A 17,880-nucleotide genomic window follows, 5' to 3' on the forward strand; every position below is an offset into this window, starting at 1 on the left:
GAGTTAGGCCCAAGCCCAACAAACCAGATGTTTAGTTGGGCCAGGACATGTGAAGCCCATAAGGGTTTAGGGTCTATCTTGCCGGCCACCCCTATGCCCACCAACAGTCCGAACTCATATTCCGTCTCTGCGTTTTTGCACTTCTTGGTAAACACCCACCTTGAATCAACTCGTACAGACGACATTTTAGAGTGACCTTGGAGACTCTGCATCCTACACACTCCAACGCCTGGGGAGCTGGAGTGGAGGAAGTTACCTAAAGAAGGTGGATGGTTATAAACAACTTATGCAAGTCTTTTTTTAATTTTATGTTATTTGTATTCTACTCTTGTACTGTTTCTAATAAATTTGATTTTTATAGTATTTTAATATATAAAGAGTATTTATGTAAAAAAACTCTGTATGTAAAAACATACACATTTTTTTTTTGTTCATTTAATAATTTACATTGGTTAAGTACCTTAACCTCAATTGCCGGCATTTCAGCCACCTGCTAGACAAGAGGCTGCTCTTGAGCCCCGGCATACGCCACCACATCGTTCACATCAGGCTGCGGCTGCAGCCAGTCAAAGAAATGTGGGGGGAGCACAGTATACACCTCATGTGGCAGCGACATATTGACCTGCTCTGCCCCAACATAAGCTGAGGCTCCCCCGCCTCATTGATGTCCGTTTCCTTGGCTTGTAGGCTCTGCTCGAGCAAACTCCTCAGTAGGTCCCGGTTATCCATTCTGTCATAGTGGGTTGGGTTATCTCTTTTGCCCCTCGCTAGCTATTTCCCTACATAAACAATGTATCAGCACCGGTACAATATTCATAAAAACATTTCATCCTACAAAATAGGCAATCTTACTTGGCGGATGGATTAGTCTTAATTTTTGCAAGACGTAGAATTGGCATAATTGGTATGAACTCCTATCAAATGGAGCCGAGAACACGCTGAGAACTCCCTTAATACGTTTATGCTCCATGTCAGAGAGACCATGTCGCTGTGGACCAATTGCTTGGAAGGTGCTGGGCACTATGTGGCTCCTATCCCAGTTTTTCTAGTGACCTCCAACGAGACACACCTTCTCCCACCAGGTAGGAATTTGGGACGACGATAGGTCGTCGAAGATTGACCCAAAATTCCTGAAATAAAAAGAATAAAGCTACCGCTGCCTCCCTTCTTTGAGTACTACATACTATAACATGCAGGGAACTTGGCAAATGTCGGGCAATCAAGCTCGCCAGCTCCCATAGTGCGATCGTTCCTAGCAACTGCAACTAGGATTTGGGCGGTAGCTGCCCAGTGCTAAGTTGAGTCACGTCAGCAGGTACTGCATTGGCTCTGTCAACGGCAGTGACATGTGATGCCAAAACTGATTTATATGAATTGCAAACCCAGCTTAGCAGTGGGTTGCTCGCCAACTCGCCGGGAGCAAGTAACCCCTGCGCTAGATCAGCGGAGACACCCTAGTCTTTCCGTAGGTCATCAATGTTTTTTCTGGGTCATGTTCTTCGGTGGCTGCAGCAGATCTCCCTCTAAGACGGTAGGAGACGTGGCTGCTGCGGCACCAACTGCTGCCCCTACCAGCGGGAGCAGATTCAGCCTCATCTTCAAGATGAAAATTTTCCACCTCTTGCAATAACGAATCCTCAAAGACAATCTGGGACCTAGGTTTAATCGACGGTGCTTCTCCTCCGACGATTACTTGGTCCACTTTGCGACTAAGATTGTCGGCCTCACGCTCCCACTTGCTATCTAAACTGTTATCGTTGCTGGACAGCACTACCTCCTCGGGTCCCTCGGCGGTACTAACTCGACCTACCATGATTAAACTACAGTTAAGTTAGCACCGAAACCCGAGGTGCCTAGATCTATCACTCCTAACCTCCCATCGTATCTATTTTTCAAAACCTAGTAACAGGGATTCTTGGAGCCAAATCCACAAAATCTTTCCTAAACCTAATTTCAATAGAGATATACCCATTTTGATAAAAACCAACTATTCCCTTGCTCCTAGAAACACAACAAACACAACACTCATACCAAAACAAGAACTATGCATTTTCAAAACCTAGAAAACTATAAACCCAGAAACCGCCAATCAAAGCAAAATCAAAAGGTCAGGTTTTCTTACCTCTGTGAGTGTTCGGGGGAAAGTAATCAACTTTCTAGCATGTTGTAAATGAATGGAAGGCTTGATGAAGTTCCAGTTCTCACTTTCAGAGAGTCTTTGCACTGTGTTCTGATTTTTGGGCAAGGGAAACTTCAAAGCAAAAATGGCGAAAGTGCTCTCTACCCTATTTATACCCATTGGTAAATTCATCTTGACCGTCAACATAGGTTATGCACCCTCAGATCTCGCCACGTGTCAAGGCACGTCCTGCCTTGATGACGCATGCAAGCCGTTGCCATGATTGAAAAAACGGCTCCATTAAGAGCCATGTCAGAAATTGAGGTGATGCCTCAACGCACGTCCCCCTTGTCAGGTGGCGCCACGTGTCCCCACTCCAGTAAGCGTTACATTCAACACCATGGTGTGACAATGATGAAACAGACACTTGTTGCGTTGCCCAGGTCCTGCCGAGACAATGAATTTGGTATATCGAGACTCCTATAACCTCGCCAGTCACACCATGGCTTGGATCTCTCACCGGTATCTCGCTATCTCATAACCTCGTGATAGAATCATCTTGCTTGGAGACTTGGGGGACTGGATATCCAGATTAGGCACCTCCAACTGACCATCTGCGGTACTTTACCATTAGGCACCTCCAACTGACCATCGGCGGTACTTTACCGGTGGCTGAACGAGACAAATTCCCCACCTAAGAGAATTCTTGATTGAGGACTCGTGGGACTTGTTTATACAGGTGAGTACACACCGTCAACCACCTGAGAACTTCCAGGCAACTCACCAGAACCTCCACCGGAGGCAACAACTGCCGACCATGCCAACCAGAGCCACAAACAGTGGCCCACAATGCATGGTTAAACAATCATTTACACCTTGAGAATGACTTATAAATTGTCCTACATCAGGCCTAAGGGAAACCAAACTCCCAAATCTTACTATAAAAAAGGGTCAAATACTTCCAAATCAAGCAAGTCCAAACTTTTCCCTTTCTGTACTATTACTCTGTCGACATATCACACCGATACTAACTTGGGCATTAGAGGGTTTGAGAACGGTACCCCCGGTCTCCCTCCTAACCTATCTCTTTTATGGACAAGATTGCAGAGCATGATATTGGTGATTCTATCGGACTTACTATTGGCTGGACTACACAGAAACAGAGATATGTATTTTAATATTGCTCCAAGCCATCATAAATTTTATCATCTCAATTTTTTATAGTACTTGAACTGAGTTGATTAGTCATATTTGTTTATTTGGATCATGAGTTTGATCCAGTCCAGAACTTGATGTTCCATCTTACGGTTTAGCTAGGTGAGGATGAGGCAGGGAAGAAAGAAGGGAAGGAAAAAGCAAAAGAGAAAAGAAAACTCTATGAGAGAGAATGAATTCAAATTGTTGAATGTAACCTATCTGAAAGATTCTATCACGTGAAACTACATGAAATTTAAATTTGTGTTAGAGCAAGTTCACCCGTAATCAAGAAAAGGCAAAGTCGAGAAGTCAAGAATTCGACCAGTCAAGTTACTATTCACTACCACTAGACATGGGTTGACACCCGTTGTTTTTCTTGCCCGGTCAACATTGTTCACTAGTGTGGTTTCACTGTTTAGCTTCACTGTTCATCAGATTTTTAAAAAACAATTTTTTTAAAAAAATAAAATATATTTAATGATAATAATGAATATTTATGGATAATTAATGTCATAATTATGCAATTTACTTTTTTCAAAAATATTTTTCGGTGGACAAATTATGAGCCACCTACAATTTATCTTGAAATGAGTGAAAGCACAACGGACAAATTATGAGCCACCGACAATTTATCTTGAAATGAGTGAAGGCACAAGGACAAATTTCCTTGAAATGAGTGAAGGCACAACCGACAATTTTTGAACGGACCAGATCATTTGCATACTATTCAATCTAACGGTTATTGTTGATGTAATCTTATCTAAAATTTCGGATCAGATTACGTCGAACCAGGAGTGGACACATGTCCTCGAAGTATGATGACGTTTTATGTGAAAATTGTAAATAAATTAAGCAAGAGGCAGCACACCATTCCTCACAAGCTGATATTCACAAATCTCATTTATTTTCATATTCTCCAGATCCAACACATTTCCTCTCCTTCCCTCATTTCAATGAAGAGATTGTGGGCTAAGTATCGACAATCTCGAGATGAAGATCTTGAAGAGCTGTGTACGACTAAAGCTCTCGTGGTAGCAGCAGTCGCTGAAGCTGAAGCTTCCTCCGGATCACGACGACGGGGTTCTCAACCGGGGCGTGCACCGAATGAGGAGCCATTTAGGGAATCAAGAGGGAAAAACATGATGGAAGATTACTTTGTGGAGCGTCCAGTTTTCAGTGAAGAGATATTCCGGACAAGGTACAGGATGAGTCACAATGTGTTCAACCGCATCTCTAGTGACCTTTGTCGCTATGACCCGTACTTTGTCCAGAAATCAGATGCTGCAGGAAAAGTCGGACTACTTCCCCACCAGAAGCTGACATGTTCCTTAAGAATGCTTGCTTATGGTGCCGGGGCAGATCAATGTGCTGAGTATTGTCGGATGGCGAAATCTACCTCCATTGAGGCTCTGAAACGATTTACAAAGGGAATCGTTAATCTGTACTCGGCAGAATACCTCCGGGCTCCTAATCCGGCCGACCTCAGAAGACTTCTCACCAAAGCTGAGAGAAGGGGCTTTCCTGGGATGATTGGAAGCATCGACTGCATGCACTGGCAATGGAAGAATTGCCCAACAGGTTGGGCTGGAGAATACAGCGGTCAAAAACGTGTGCCTACTATCATCCTCGAAGCAGTCGCTTCTTATGACACATGGATATGGCATGTCTTCTTTGGAATGCCTGGATCATGCAACGACCTCAACGTCCTTGCTAAGTCCCTGTTGTTTGACGAGCTCACTGCTGGTCGAGCCCCTCAGATCCAATTTTAAGCGAATAACAGGATTCTCAATTTAGGGTACTATCTCACTGATGTTATCTATCCGCAATGGGCGACTTTCGTGAAATCAATTCCAAGGCCTACACGACCCAAGGATCTGAAGTTTTCCCAGGCTCAAGAAGAGTACAGGAAGGATGTCGAAAGATGTTTCGGCATTCTTTCGGCATTTTACAGTCGCTCTTTAGTATTGTTCGAGGAGCGGCTCGTGGCTGGGAAAGAGAAGACCTTCGATACATCATACTAACTTGTATTATATTACACAACATGATAATCGAGGATGAAAGACCAGATGACAGCGATGAGGATTTGGAGTCCGATGAAGAAGAGGATAACAAAATGAGGCCCAGGTTTAGGAAGGACCGACTGGTGATGTCTTCGATCCTGTTGGTAGAGATGGCTATTACTTCAACGGATTCATGGATCGATATGATGCCATTAGAAGTGCAAACAGTCATTCAAACGTTCAAGAAGATCTGATAGAGCATTTCTGGAACGTTCAAGGCAACATGGAGATCTAGATCATAAATGAAAATTGTTTGGAATAATTGGCTAATATCTATGTTTTGTTATGTTTGTGTGCTTTGAATTTGGCTTGTATTATGTTTTGGAAAGTTGGTGTGCTTTTAATTTGGCCAATGTCTATGTTTTTTATGTCAATGTGATTTGAATTTGGCTTGTATTATGTTTATAATGTGCTATGATTTTGAATATAAGGTGTGTGCTTTAATAAGGGGAATTTCCAAATACAACTTTTATTTCCTTAAATTGTCGCTTACATAAATGAAAAACTAGGAATAAGTACAATACAATTACAAACATGCATAATAACCTAATTATTCAAATCATAATCCTCATCCTCTCTAGAAATCCAATTTGTGTTTGAAGGCTCATCATTAGGGTTAGGGTTGGTGGAATCACCCGTAGTGAAAGGTAAAAATTGTGGTTGTGTAGGATATCCCCCGGAGTAAGGTGGTTGCGGATAGTATCCACCGGGGTAAGGGGTTGTGGGAATCCACCGGTGAAGGGAGGTGGTGGGAATCCACCGGTTAAGGGAGGTTGTGGGAATGCATCGGGGTAAGGTGGTTATGGGTATGCACCGGGGTAAGGAGGTTGTGGGTATGCACCATCAAAATTTAGTTGTGGGAATGCACCACCAAAATTGGGTTGCAGATAGTATCCACCCATAGAAGGTGGCGGCTACTCGTCAAGATCTTCTTTCTCAGCTATCTTTTTTTGTTTTCTTGACCAATAACGCTTTTTATTTGGCGTCATTTTACTTGTATCAATCTATATAATACGCTCTTCCCTCTCATTATTTCGCTCTTCCCTCTCGTTATTTGGCTCTTCCCTCTCTTTAATTTGATCTTGTCTTTCTTGAAATAGGAGTTGCTCTTTTCGTATTTCGATTTGCAAGAGGATACATGCTCTTTTCTCTTCCTCTTGGAGACTTCGAGCGAATTTGTCATCGAGTTTTTTCTTGCCCTTGGTTGCCTCTATTTGGTTGTTCGCTATACTCTCGAGACTGCTTGACAAAGAACTTTGATCTTTCGCTGCCTTCTTTCCTTTCCATATTGCTTCTTTCGCAGCCTTCCTTCCTTAAGGCCTCACATTAGGATCTGCAGTTTCACCTGCAATTACCTCATCTACATCCATGTCCAAGTTGATGGGGGAATTTTCAGCAATTGGTTGTGTGCGCATATGTTGAGTTCCTTGATTTGATGTTCCCCCGGATGTATGGCTAGGGATGTCTTTAAATTGTGCAAAGCCCTCCACAACAGCGTAACTATCAAAGCTCTGAAAATTGTGTCTTTTGGCCTTCCCAGTTTTTCTCTTCATCCCGGCATGTCACAATTTATGTGCTTCATCTTGCTACGTAATTAAAAAAAAAAATGCAATTAGTACAAATATAAACGCTATTATGAAGGGTCATCTATTATAAAGGTCATAATTTTAATAAGAAATTATCTCACCGTTTTGCGTTAAAAATCAATAAGTACAAATATAAAGGTCATAATTTTAATAAGAAAGTATCTCACCGTTTTACAATAAAAATCAATAAGTACACATATAAATATCGTTGTAATTACATCATTATTTATCAACTAATTATTTTAATTATATCGAAAAACAATTATTACAATTAAAATGATATTATAATTACTAAATCCAATTTCAAGACATATTTTACTATAATGTATCAACAAATTAAATGATTTATCAAAAAATTTAAAGTTCATAATTTTAATAAGAATGTATCTCACCGTTTTACAATAAAACTCAATAAGTACAAATAGAAATATCGTGGTAATTACATCATTATTTATCAACTAATTATTTTAATTATAACGAAAAACAATTATTACAACTAAAACGATATTATAATTACTACATTATTTATCATGTAATATTTTACTATAATGTATCAACAAATTAAATGATTTATCAATAAATACATACCTCATCAACCGCATTCGAACCGCTCTTGTACCAATTTTTCGCTTGCCTTAATGCACAATGCCACTCAAAGAGTTCAATCTTCAAAATTTTTCACCTTCCCTGCAAAGATTGGGCTGATCGGCTCTTGGGCCAATTTGCGTCAAAGTGTCGCTTCACGCGCAACCATAATTCGAGTTTTTTCTGATTTGTGCCCACAGCCGGACATTGGCCTACAACTTTCCAAGACTTGCACAATTAAACATCTTCCTCATCCGTCCATCTCCTTTTATCTTGGGTATCTTCACTTTGATCTCCCTCTTGTCCGGCCACTGGACGTGTGTTTCCCCTTTGTTCGGCCATAGTGGATAATGAAAAATATGGATGATGAGAGCTATATGGAGAGGAGGAAGGTGTAACTATGAACTCTAGTATTTTGGGTGTGAGATGTTAGAAAAAAATTGTAGGTATTTATAGAGAAATTTTTTGTATGATTTTTAGAATTTTTTACATATTTTTTTCTGCCCGTTTCTTACCGTTAGCTATTTTACATTCATATTAATTCCTAGCCGTCAGATCTGGTTTTACTGTCCCTTTCACCGGTCCAGATTTGTTGACCGTTGGGTTCAAATTCCCAAAACAGCCAATGGCACTCAGACACGTGCGCCCACAGCAGGAATAATAAAGTCGCTACGCGACAAAAAACCGAATCAGAAGGTGCAGCGACGTGGCGCTCCCCCATTCGTCTGTGCTCTTCACACCCTCTCTCTGCGTGGCCCCCTGTGACGTCAGCCACGTTATATTGCTGGCCGAGCTGGCAGCCGCTCAAAGCCTGGGCAAGAAAATGGGCATGGGCTTGGAATTTTTCTTGCCCTTGGTAAAAAAAAGCCCATGTTTGCTTGGTTAAATTTGACCCGGTGGACGGGAAAATATATATTTGCCTGGTCACCACATCATCATTCCATGCTTTTGCCCGGTCATTCATGAACCGCTGCACTTGCTCTTAGAACGGTTTCAATTATCTTTTATTTTTATAATTGCTATGCACATGCTTTATCTGAATTTTCACGCGAAACGTGATATGTACTTGAATACGTTTTGCTCTAGGCCATCATAGATTTTATTGTCCGATTTTCTATATAAACATCCCTAACCTTCTTTCAATTCAAATACATGAACAGCCAAGCTAATTAGTCATATTCGTTTCTTAAATTGGGTCATGAGTTTTAATCTAGAATTTGACATTCCATTTCATGGTTTAGCTAGGGTGAGGAAGCAGCAGGGAAGAAAGACAGGACAGGAGAAAGGGGAAGGGAAAGGAAAACATGAGAGATTCAAATTACTCAATGAAACTTCTTCAGTTCTTCTATTGTAGAAATGGGTGGCATGGGAAAAAATATATGTTGGTGACTTGGTGCCAAAGGAAAAAACACTGGGAAATGGCGGTATCAAAGGCCAGTGTCAGTTGTTACCTTTACGCTTTAGTTGCTCCTCCTTTTTTGTGTTTATAGTTTTTCATTACCATTGTCTAGCTTTGATGTATAATTTTGTTTAGCCATTTAATGATAACAGATCGATACTCACTGAAAATCATGTTTGAATTCAGAAATATCTTGAATTCAGCACTTGATCGACACGAGAAGGTGGGATTAGATATTAATTACGGATCTCAAGAAGTTTTCACCGTACAATGAAGAACTTTACAAGGCAATCACACAGCTTTCAACTCCTCGAAACTTTCGGGAAAATGAACAGCTTTTCAGCCAGTACGGTGATCGACACCTTGTAGGAGAATGTTGATGGAGATTGGAAAAGTTTGTAGATCCAAATCCTCTATTTCTTAATAAGCTAGTTATTCCCACTGTGAAGTCATCATGAAGACTGGAGACTCTAATTAAGCAAACCATCACTAGTTATGATGGAATCCAAGTCCAAGATCAGACATCAAGACTTTGTTCAGAGATTATACATGTGTGTGTGTGTGTGTATATAATTATATATATGGGCCCGATCTGAGGTGGACGTTCCCAGTCCTACAAAAATGCCGACGTCCATGCTTTCTTAGTGGTCAGGTGCTGACGGCGGCGCGACTCTTGCCAGATGGAGACCATGAGCATCCTAGACGGCGTCACCATGAAGATGAAGGCTAGGGAGATTGAGGTCAAAGTGATGGAATCCAAGTCCAAGACCAGACATCAAGACTTTGTTCAGAGATTATACATGTGCGCGCGCATATATATATATATATATATATATATATATATATATATATATATATAAAAGCCTGATCTGAGGTGGACGTCTACAGTCCTGCAAAAGTGTAGAGGTCCATGTTTTCTCAGCGGTCAGGCGTCGACGGTGGCACAGCTCTTGCTAGACGGAGACCATGAGCATCCCAGACGATGTCACCATGAAGATGAAGGCCAGAGAGATCGAGGTCGAAGGTCTGGGCAGTGACCTCACCCGAAACTTCAAGCCTGATCAAGGTGGACTGCAAATTGGTAGCTGGTGAGTCCACTGGCAAGAAGAAGCTGAAAATCGAGGCCTGGGCCACCGTCGGTGCTTTGCCTGACCTCTGAGAATGCTTGGACATCCGCACTTTTGCGGGACTGCGAACGTCCGCTTCTGATCCTCTATATATATATATATTAATATTGCTGAATAACCACATTTACCTGAATGGAACTTGGACAAGCTATATGATCCCACAGCTACTTGAATGGAATTTGGACAAGCTACATGACCAAAACTGCAAAGGGACCGCTCAAAGACAAGACTGCAAAGAGACTCATTGTAACTCAGATAGAGACGTACATCACCTTGACCTGATGCAAGTATAGTGAACTATTAAGTTGTTTGTAGTTCAGTAGGTTTAGGACGAAATACAATTCAGTGAATTTACCCCCAGATTATAAGGGCATTTTTATTTCGTATGTACAAGTTTCAATTTTGTTGATTTAATACCTCAAGTTATTACCACTCTTAGATTTCATGCTCATATGGCCGTATCATTAACATTGTAAAGACAAGAAAAACCGTCATCTGCTTATGAGGTTGGTTTAACTACTAATGAGATTATTTTCTCACAGAGCTTCTTCTACCCACCCAGGTGGGTGCTCACCTAGGGTCTTCAACGGTGCGTGTAATACACGCGCTGTTAGGATCCTAAGCCAAAAAAAAGTCAATGTCGCAGTAAAACTTGTTTTACTACACTCACCCTTGCACGTGATATATGAGATAACCTAAAACAAAAAGAGATAAAGAGTATTTTCAGCCGTATAGAACGGTTAGAACCCAAATGAGAAGAGGAGACACAGAAATTGGGAAGGAGAGATCGAATCAAGCTGATTAAACCTCAACATCGGTGCCTTTTGCCGATTCTCCTCTTTCTTGAAGTCGACGCCGTTCCCGAATCAGGACCTCCCTTTTCCGGTTACTTCGGTGCCTTCCGCCAATTCTCCTGTTTCTTGAAGTCGACGCCGTCTCGGAATCAGGACCTCCCCCTCCCCCTCTTTTTAAAACTGCCCCGCCGATTCCCCTCTGTCGGTCTGGTGTGATCCTATGCCAATGGTATAGTCGTCGGCAACAGTCGCAAGTTGGCGTAAATTAAATCCGAGTGAGTTCGAGTCACTGGAATTGTGAAGGATTCCATTATTTGGGTTACTGGGTTTTGGGCGATTTGATCTTTGGGGCTGCACTTTCAGGACCAGAACAACATTAGCAGGTTATTCATCTGTGATTTTTGTATAGTCAATTGTTTTTGTTTATATTTGTTCCTGCGTATCATAAATATTGAATAGTGAATTAGAGTTTTACCAGAATGTATCACCAGAATTACTGAACAGGTGATGAGCTTCATGATGGAGGAGCATAATCAGAAGAATTTTGAAGAGTCCAACTCAGGACCAAAAGGGGTACATTTGGTGGATTCGGCTAATTTGGATGTCGCATGTTTAGAAATAGAAATTGGGAGGTTGACATACACAGTTGATTGCATGGAACCCAAGCTGGAGGATTTAAGATTACATGTATTTAACTTAGAACATGCGATGCTTGAAATATTGAAGGGTGATTGTATTGAGGAAATTGTTTCTGAGGTTGTCGAAATTGTGAGTTTAAAGGCCAATAAGACTCATAACCTGTTGAGTCGAACTGTTGGTACAACCTTTGTGGAGCAAATGGATGAGGATTTGTTTGGTGAACATGGGAGAAGCAGTCAAGACCCACTAAAAAAATTGACCAAGTCACCAGTGCTGGATGGCTATACTGATGAGGGACCCCATGAGGAACTCATACATGATGAGGTAGCTTCGTGAACACTCCCACCCCCTTGATAAACTGATTAATGTACAGAATGCTATATTCTTTTTAAGCTATTTTTCAACTAAAATTATGTGATACTATTAGAAAATTATATTGTCACCGCTATCATATCAACGCCGCTCTAACTTGCAAACTCTATTTGTTGGTGAACACAGCACAAACCTGACCTCGTTACGAGGGTTAAATAGCAGCCACAAAAGACTCTTCGTTCTCGGAAGCAACAAAGGAGTAAACCCAAAGCCCCAATTTTTGCAATAAGCGGTCTCATCACACCTGAGAATGCACATCTCATGAAATTTTTATTTAGGAAGAATGGAATTGGAGAAGACAAGTGGAGGTAAAAAATTATGCTATTATTTTGTGTAATTACTTATCATTATAATTGTAGGCTCTGATATATGTTCCTAAGTTATTGTAATTGTAGTTTAGTCTGATATGAACCTGGTTATCTCTTTATTCATGAAATTTTATCCACTGTTGTCAAACTAATATTGGATTTAATAGCATAATACTATATCTAAGTTCATCTGTGTATGTTGGAACCCGGTCATGTTATCATACTGAAAGTAGGAGTAGGGGCCTTCAGTTAATCAATACAGGCCAGATTTATATTCCTAACTAAACACTCTTAAATATTCGTGCAGTGAAGTAGTAGCTAGTTATGGTGACTACGCCGTTACTAGAAAGGAATTTCAGTGTCTCTCTCCAGCAACTCCACTATCTTGCAAGGCTAGACTCTCATCTATTTCCCATTGTACATATAATTGATTAGATATTTATTTTCACACTCATTTAATGTCCAGTTATTATAACCAGGTCATAAACATATCTACGGCGTATTTGAATGAGCCGGAGTCAGAACATTAGTTTCTCCCTTCCTTTTTTGGGGTATGAACATCTGTTGCCCAAAACATTGCTAGAAAATTTGAAATTATTGCATCCACATGGTTTGGCTAACAAATCATTTCATATCGCAGGAACGAGCGAGGGTAAAAGATGAATCATGTAGCTATGCTAAGTGGCTCACATCAACCATTGAGATGTGTGGTCTGAAGAGGTTTCATCGCCGTCTCCAACAATGCTCCAAGGTAAATTTCTGCAACCATAGTTCCATTATACTTGAAATTTTATTGAATGTATATTCTTTACCGTATTGAGGACTATGATGTAGATATTCATTCCCTTGCACGACAATATGGAAGACCACTGGATTCTGTTGGTCATGCACCTCCCTGAAAAAAAAAGGCAGAGATGCTGGACAGCTTCCCTGATGTAAGGTCACATGAGAGGCGAATGGATCATGCAAGAGATGTGGTTAGTTCCACATAGACAATGCCCCTTTTTATTAATTGCATTCTTTGTCTATGATTATGATGTGATATCAATGTGAGCAGATGGCAATGTTGCATAAGGTATTTGGTACTCAAACAACATGGTCAAACTCCAAATTTCATTTTCCATCATTCACTCTTAACTTTTCGGACTTTAACCCAACGCATGAACAAAAATCTGAGAGCGGGGTATTTGTTATAAGGCACATGCAGTACTACCGTGGCATGTGGTCAACAACGGTTAGTACTGCAACTTACCTAATGACTTTTTTGATGCAATAGACTGATTAAATATTTACTTTTTGTACTTTGGTGTCAGTTTCATTCGGAGGACCATCGTACTCGATTGGCACTTGAAATTGTTCTTCATCCAAGGAATGAACACCGTCAAATATTGATTGGAGCAGCAGCAGGAGCTTCGATGCCGCCAATAGGTGAAAGTGAGCTATTCAAAAATATTCCTCTTCCACCAACCGGAAGAAAGTTTCGTAGCCACCGTAAGCGGCAAGATCATGTGTCGAAGGACGTCTAGGTTATATCTTGGTCTTAAGTATTAATTAAATGACAGTTTGAGTAATTTATTGTGAGAGCCCATACCCAAAACAGGGTCGTTTTTATTTTGTTTTTGTTTGGTTGTTGTGGTAGTCATATTTTCAGTTTTGGCATCACTTTATCATTTTATCTAGTGCTACTGTTTTCATAGACTTTGTGGTATCCTTGTGTATTATTTTTATTTCCATGGTCTAGTCTTCGTAATTTTTGTTTGTTTGTTTGGCAGCAATTTGTTTGGTTGGTGGTTATTTATTTGGTGGCGTGTACCAATATAGGTAGCAACTTTGCAGCATGGTCTAGTCTCTCACTTGGGATCTTACTGCTTTTGACAATCAGTGGCCTCTCTTTCTGTCAATGCATCTTCAGAGTTTTTGGATCAGTATATGGATCCTTCTCTTCAAATGGATAATCAGTTAGTGTCTTTCCGTCCCCCTCCCAAACCAAAATGGTCCCCTCCTTTGCCTTCCTAGATAAAAATAAATACTGATGCTTTATGGACTTTGGAAGGAACAATCTTCTTAGGTTCTTGCTTTTAGTATTTCTGCTTTTCCATTTTTTTGTGCATTTTCTGTCTTTTTGTATCAGACGGAGCTTTATTGCTTGCGATTTGCGAATTTGGATTTTGATCAAGGTAATTGTGGTCAGATCATCGGTGCTTTGCTTTTGTTCCTTTTCTTCAGCTGCTGTTGATTAGGGTAATTAGGTGGGCGGGTTTCTGGGTTTTTACTTGATGCATGTTTTTTTTTTTGTGCAGAAATAGATTTAGCAAAGAAGACCTCCTTTGGTAATTGTTCTCGTTGTAATTTAGCATGAGAATTGTCGGAGAAATCATGCCCAATTTTAAATCTTTAGAGATTTTTTGACAAGGATTCTTTTTTTGAGATCTCTAGACGATTAATTTCTTTGAAGTTGTAAGTTATGAAACAGGGTTTTGGTTAGATTGCTCTATGGTCTCTTACCGCTACATCTCACCGGGAAAATGCAGGTATATCAATAGGTATAGATTTTCAATTGCTATTATTTTTGTTGTTGAAGAAAGACAAGTTGATTTGTACCAATTATGGCAGACGTTCTAATTTTGTTCATAGTTTTCTGACCTAGAAAACTATACTTCTGTCCAAAATTTGTGTGCGATATTATTTGCTTTCTATGACATAGTCAGAAAACCTAGAATTGGAATTTGAAGTTTTTTGATTGATTGTGTTCCCTTGGGGTTCAATTCTCCAGGTGGTTTTGGATGCCACACCTAAATTGAAGAAATTTTTGCATTCATTTTCTTTATGGCATTGATATTCGAATAATTGTTGATTTGCTTTATGTGTTGTTTCTGGGAATTCTTATTAGTGTGTTATTGTTTAGGGTATTTTTGGTACAAGCCTGTTTTGTCCACCTCTGATTAACCAAAGATTCTGGAAGGGTAGTCATATTCATTGTCTTAATGATTGTGAAGATGTGGCAGCAAGGAATACCATCCGACTCAAAGAGGTGACATGAGCATACGAAAGAAAGGTCGGGCTTACCTTGATAATGTGTCACATGCCATGTCCTTTCAGGTTTACCATATTGGGTTACAAGATGAAGTGTTGATCCTTGATTCTCATAACGAACACGGTCAGCAACGAGAAACTTTGACTCAAAAAGAATTTGATCTTTTATGAGGAGGAATATGTCGTGGGTAAACCTTGCACTAACCTGCTGTTGAATACACCGCATGTGGCTACCAATAACTGGGTGCGAGTTCATTGATTTGAAGTCATCGTTAAGCCCATTAAACCTGATGTGTTCAATTGTCTTGTCCATGCGTGGCAACACTTCACACAACCTCATGTAACGACCAACCCCACCTTTTAAATTTCTGTGCATTGCCTCGCATCTTTGAATGGTACACATACCACCGAAGAAATGGTTCCTAAAGAAAGCCTCTGCCCACCTCTCCCTCTTGTTATACATTGCAGCAACCCATTTGTTGTCTTGAAGCCCATTCATTGTCACCATGTAATGCCACGACTTTTCCCACTCATCAACTCCGAGTCTGGCAAAAATTAGGTGGCAAAAAATCCCTTTGGACATCCGCATCCCTAACATTTTTAACAACATTCTTAGCAATGTGCCATGCACACAATCGATGTCGGGCCTCCGGAATGAGATTCACAACTACATTTCTCAATGCCTCGTCCCCGTCAGTGAGGACTGATATTGGTTTTTTTCCCCTCATGGAAGTCAAAAAGGCCGTAACCACCCAATTATAGGTGTCCTCACTCTCATCAGCCAACAATGCACACCCAAAGAGTACTGTCGCCCTATGGTTTTTTGCACCAACAAAGACGGCTAATGGTTTGCCGTATATGTTGGTCTTGTAGGTGCTATCAATAATCAAAACATCCCCAAAATTATTGTAATCTGCTAGAGACTTGGTATCTCTCCAAAACATATTACCCAGCCGGCCTTCGGCATCAACACTGAACAAACAGAAAAACTCTGCCTCTTTAGATGCTTTCAAATTCATGAAACTAATTGTAGACTGGGCGTCACCATCAACCATGAGTTCCTTCCTTTCAGAGTCCATCTTGTTATACAAATCTTTTATGAGAAAACCAACAAATTCATGGCCACCGGCCTGGTGGACCAACAACTCATAAGCCCGGCATGTACCAACAGAGACTTTCTTAAGTGTTGTTACCTGAGCAACGTCATGGTCCCGAACCTTGTGGTGGGATCGGAGAAAGGGAACAAACTCTGTTGTAGCAAGGGCGTGGTTATGTTCGGTGATGAATTGGACCACACGGAAGACACCACTTTCCTTGCATCCGTGCGCTGTGATACGAGCTTGACAATTACCTCTGGTAATATTTCTCTGTGGAGGGCGCTGCCTTTTTTTTTCATGTTCATCTTCACCAGACTGCTTCCCAGAACGTTTCATACTTCTTCCATCAGCATCTTCCACGATTGGTTTCTGGTTAACTGTCTTCCTCTTGCATACCTGTTTTGTCCCATGAGGTGGACTAAGATTTTGGGCGCATGAAATGATTTCCGATGTAAAACTAGGATCAGGCTTGCCCCTTTTTTTTCTCTCACCCTCCTTTGAACACACTAACTGTCTTCTCACCACCACTTGTGCTGTATTTCGACACAACTTTTCCTTTCTGAAACTGAAGCCCATGGCAAGTGAATAGTAAGCATAGAATGTGTCCACTGCCTCGACGCTGCTAAACTCAACACCAATCATATCAGAGGATCTAAGATCTTCATACTTCTTGTCGTTGAAGTGTAGACAATCCAGATTCTCATCCATATTTGCACTCTGCGAAGCTTCCTCATCCGAGAATAACTCTTCGTACTCATCTGAAAAGTCATCCTCATCTACAGACCAACCATGGTAATTCGGTTCACTGAATCGCATGCCGCTCTCATCCATGATTTCTCTCCCTATCTGCAGTGCAAAGAAAGTAGAATTTTAAAAGTTGGCAAGATTCGTATAATCACATGCTTTCAAAAAAAAAAGTATAATCACAGAAAGTATAATTTCATTGTATAACCTCTGACCCATGCTTTCAAAAAATAAAAGGAAAAAAAGTATACTCCCAGAAAGCATAATTACAGAAAGTATAATCACATATTATAGCCTTTGACCCATGCTGTCAAAAAAGACAAAGAAAAAAAAAGCATAATCACGGAAAGTATAATCACAGAAAATAGCCTTTGAGCCATGCTTTTAAAAAAGAAAAAGAAAAAGAGTATAATCACAGAAACAAACAAAAAACATTATAGTCTTATGTAGTCTGTGATACATATAGGCTTAAATAACTCCAATTATACAAATGTGTACGCATTCAAGCTTTATAAAAGTATACTTTTTTGTGTTCTGTACGTAGAGGGAATGAGGGACGAACAGTTTTGTCAGATAGCTGAATTGCATACCCAACTTCGGAGTTTCCCTTGGTGTTAAAGGTTTAACCTTTTCATCCCTAATCTATAACAAACATTTAAAACTCCAAATCAACCACAATAATATATCTAAACGCAACTCAAAACATTACAATCTGTAAAGGAAAAGAGCAATCCTCTCCTACTCCTCGTTCACTCTCAGTTTCATAGCATACCAGAGCAATTGATTTCGACCGCAAAGTTCATTTGACCACGAAATCTTC

The 17,880-nt window shown here is 40.5% G+C and overlaps 3 protein-coding genes and 1 long non-coding RNA gene across 4 annotated transcripts; 2 read left to right on the top strand and 2 right to left on the bottom strand.

Moving 5' to 3' along the window:
- Positions 1–4,269: 4,269 nt before the first annotated feature.
- LOC112203384 lies at positions 4,270–5,085 on the top strand. Its single transcript, XM_024344359.1, has one exon. The coding sequence runs from the start codon at positions 4,270–4,272 to the stop codon at positions 5,083–5,085; it is 816 nt and encodes a 271-aa protein (XP_024200127.1).
- Positions 5,086–12,715: 7,630 nt separating this feature from the next.
- LOC121049354 lies at positions 12,716–13,159 on the top strand. Its single transcript, XR_005799703.1, has 3 exons — positions 12,716–12,737; positions 12,827–12,937; positions 13,021–13,159. It is a non-coding gene; the product is annotated as an uncharacterized LOC121049354 (long non-coding RNA).
- Positions 13,160–15,046: 1,887 nt separating this feature from the next.
- LOC112203385 (protein FAR1-RELATED SEQUENCE 9-like) lies at positions 15,047–15,718 on the bottom strand. The gene is made up of 2 exons (XM_040505758.1): positions 15,253–15,718; positions 15,047–15,141 (listed from the first exon to the last, which is right to left on the bottom strand). Exons 1-2 carry the CDS (start codon positions 15,716–15,718, stop codon positions 15,047–15,049), a joined length of 561 nt encoding a protein of 186 aa, XP_040361692.1.
- A 34-nt stretch (positions 15,719–15,752) lies between these two features.
- LOC112203386 (protein FAR1-RELATED SEQUENCE 5-like) lies at positions 15,753–17,147 on the bottom strand. The gene has a single exon (XM_024344361.1). It carries the CDS (start codon positions 17,145–17,147, stop codon positions 15,753–15,755), a length of 1,395 nt encoding a protein of 464 aa, XP_024200129.1.
- Between the last annotated feature and the right edge of the window lie 733 nt (positions 17,148–17,880).

The sequence above is a fragment of the Rosa chinensis genome, chromosome 5 (assembly GCF_002994745.2).
Source record: "Rosa chinensis cultivar Old Blush chromosome 5, RchiOBHm-V2, whole genome shotgun sequence".
NCBI classification, from domain to species: domain Eukaryota; kingdom Viridiplantae; phylum Streptophyta; class Magnoliopsida; order Rosales; family Rosaceae; genus Rosa; species Rosa chinensis.

What these genes read in the sequence shown, in the direction of transcription:
- LOC112203385 (XM_040505758.1), bottom strand. Translation starts at nt 15,718, where the DNA reads ATGAATGGGCTTCAAGACAACAAATGGGTTGCTGCAATGTATAACAAG. An exon ending in GCATGTGACACATTATCAAG is followed by an intron (nt 15,142 to 15,252) that starts GTAAGCCCGACC and finishes CTACCCTTCCAG; the next exon opens with AATCTTTGGTTAATCAGAGG.
- LOC112203384 (XM_024344359.1), top strand. Translation starts at nt 4,270, where the DNA reads ATGAAGAGATTGTGGGCTAAGTATCGACAATCTCGAGATGAAGATCTT.
- LOC112203386 (XM_024344361.1), bottom strand. Translation starts at nt 17,147, where the DNA reads ATGGATGAGAGCGGCATGCGATTCAGTGAACCGAATTACCATGGTTGG.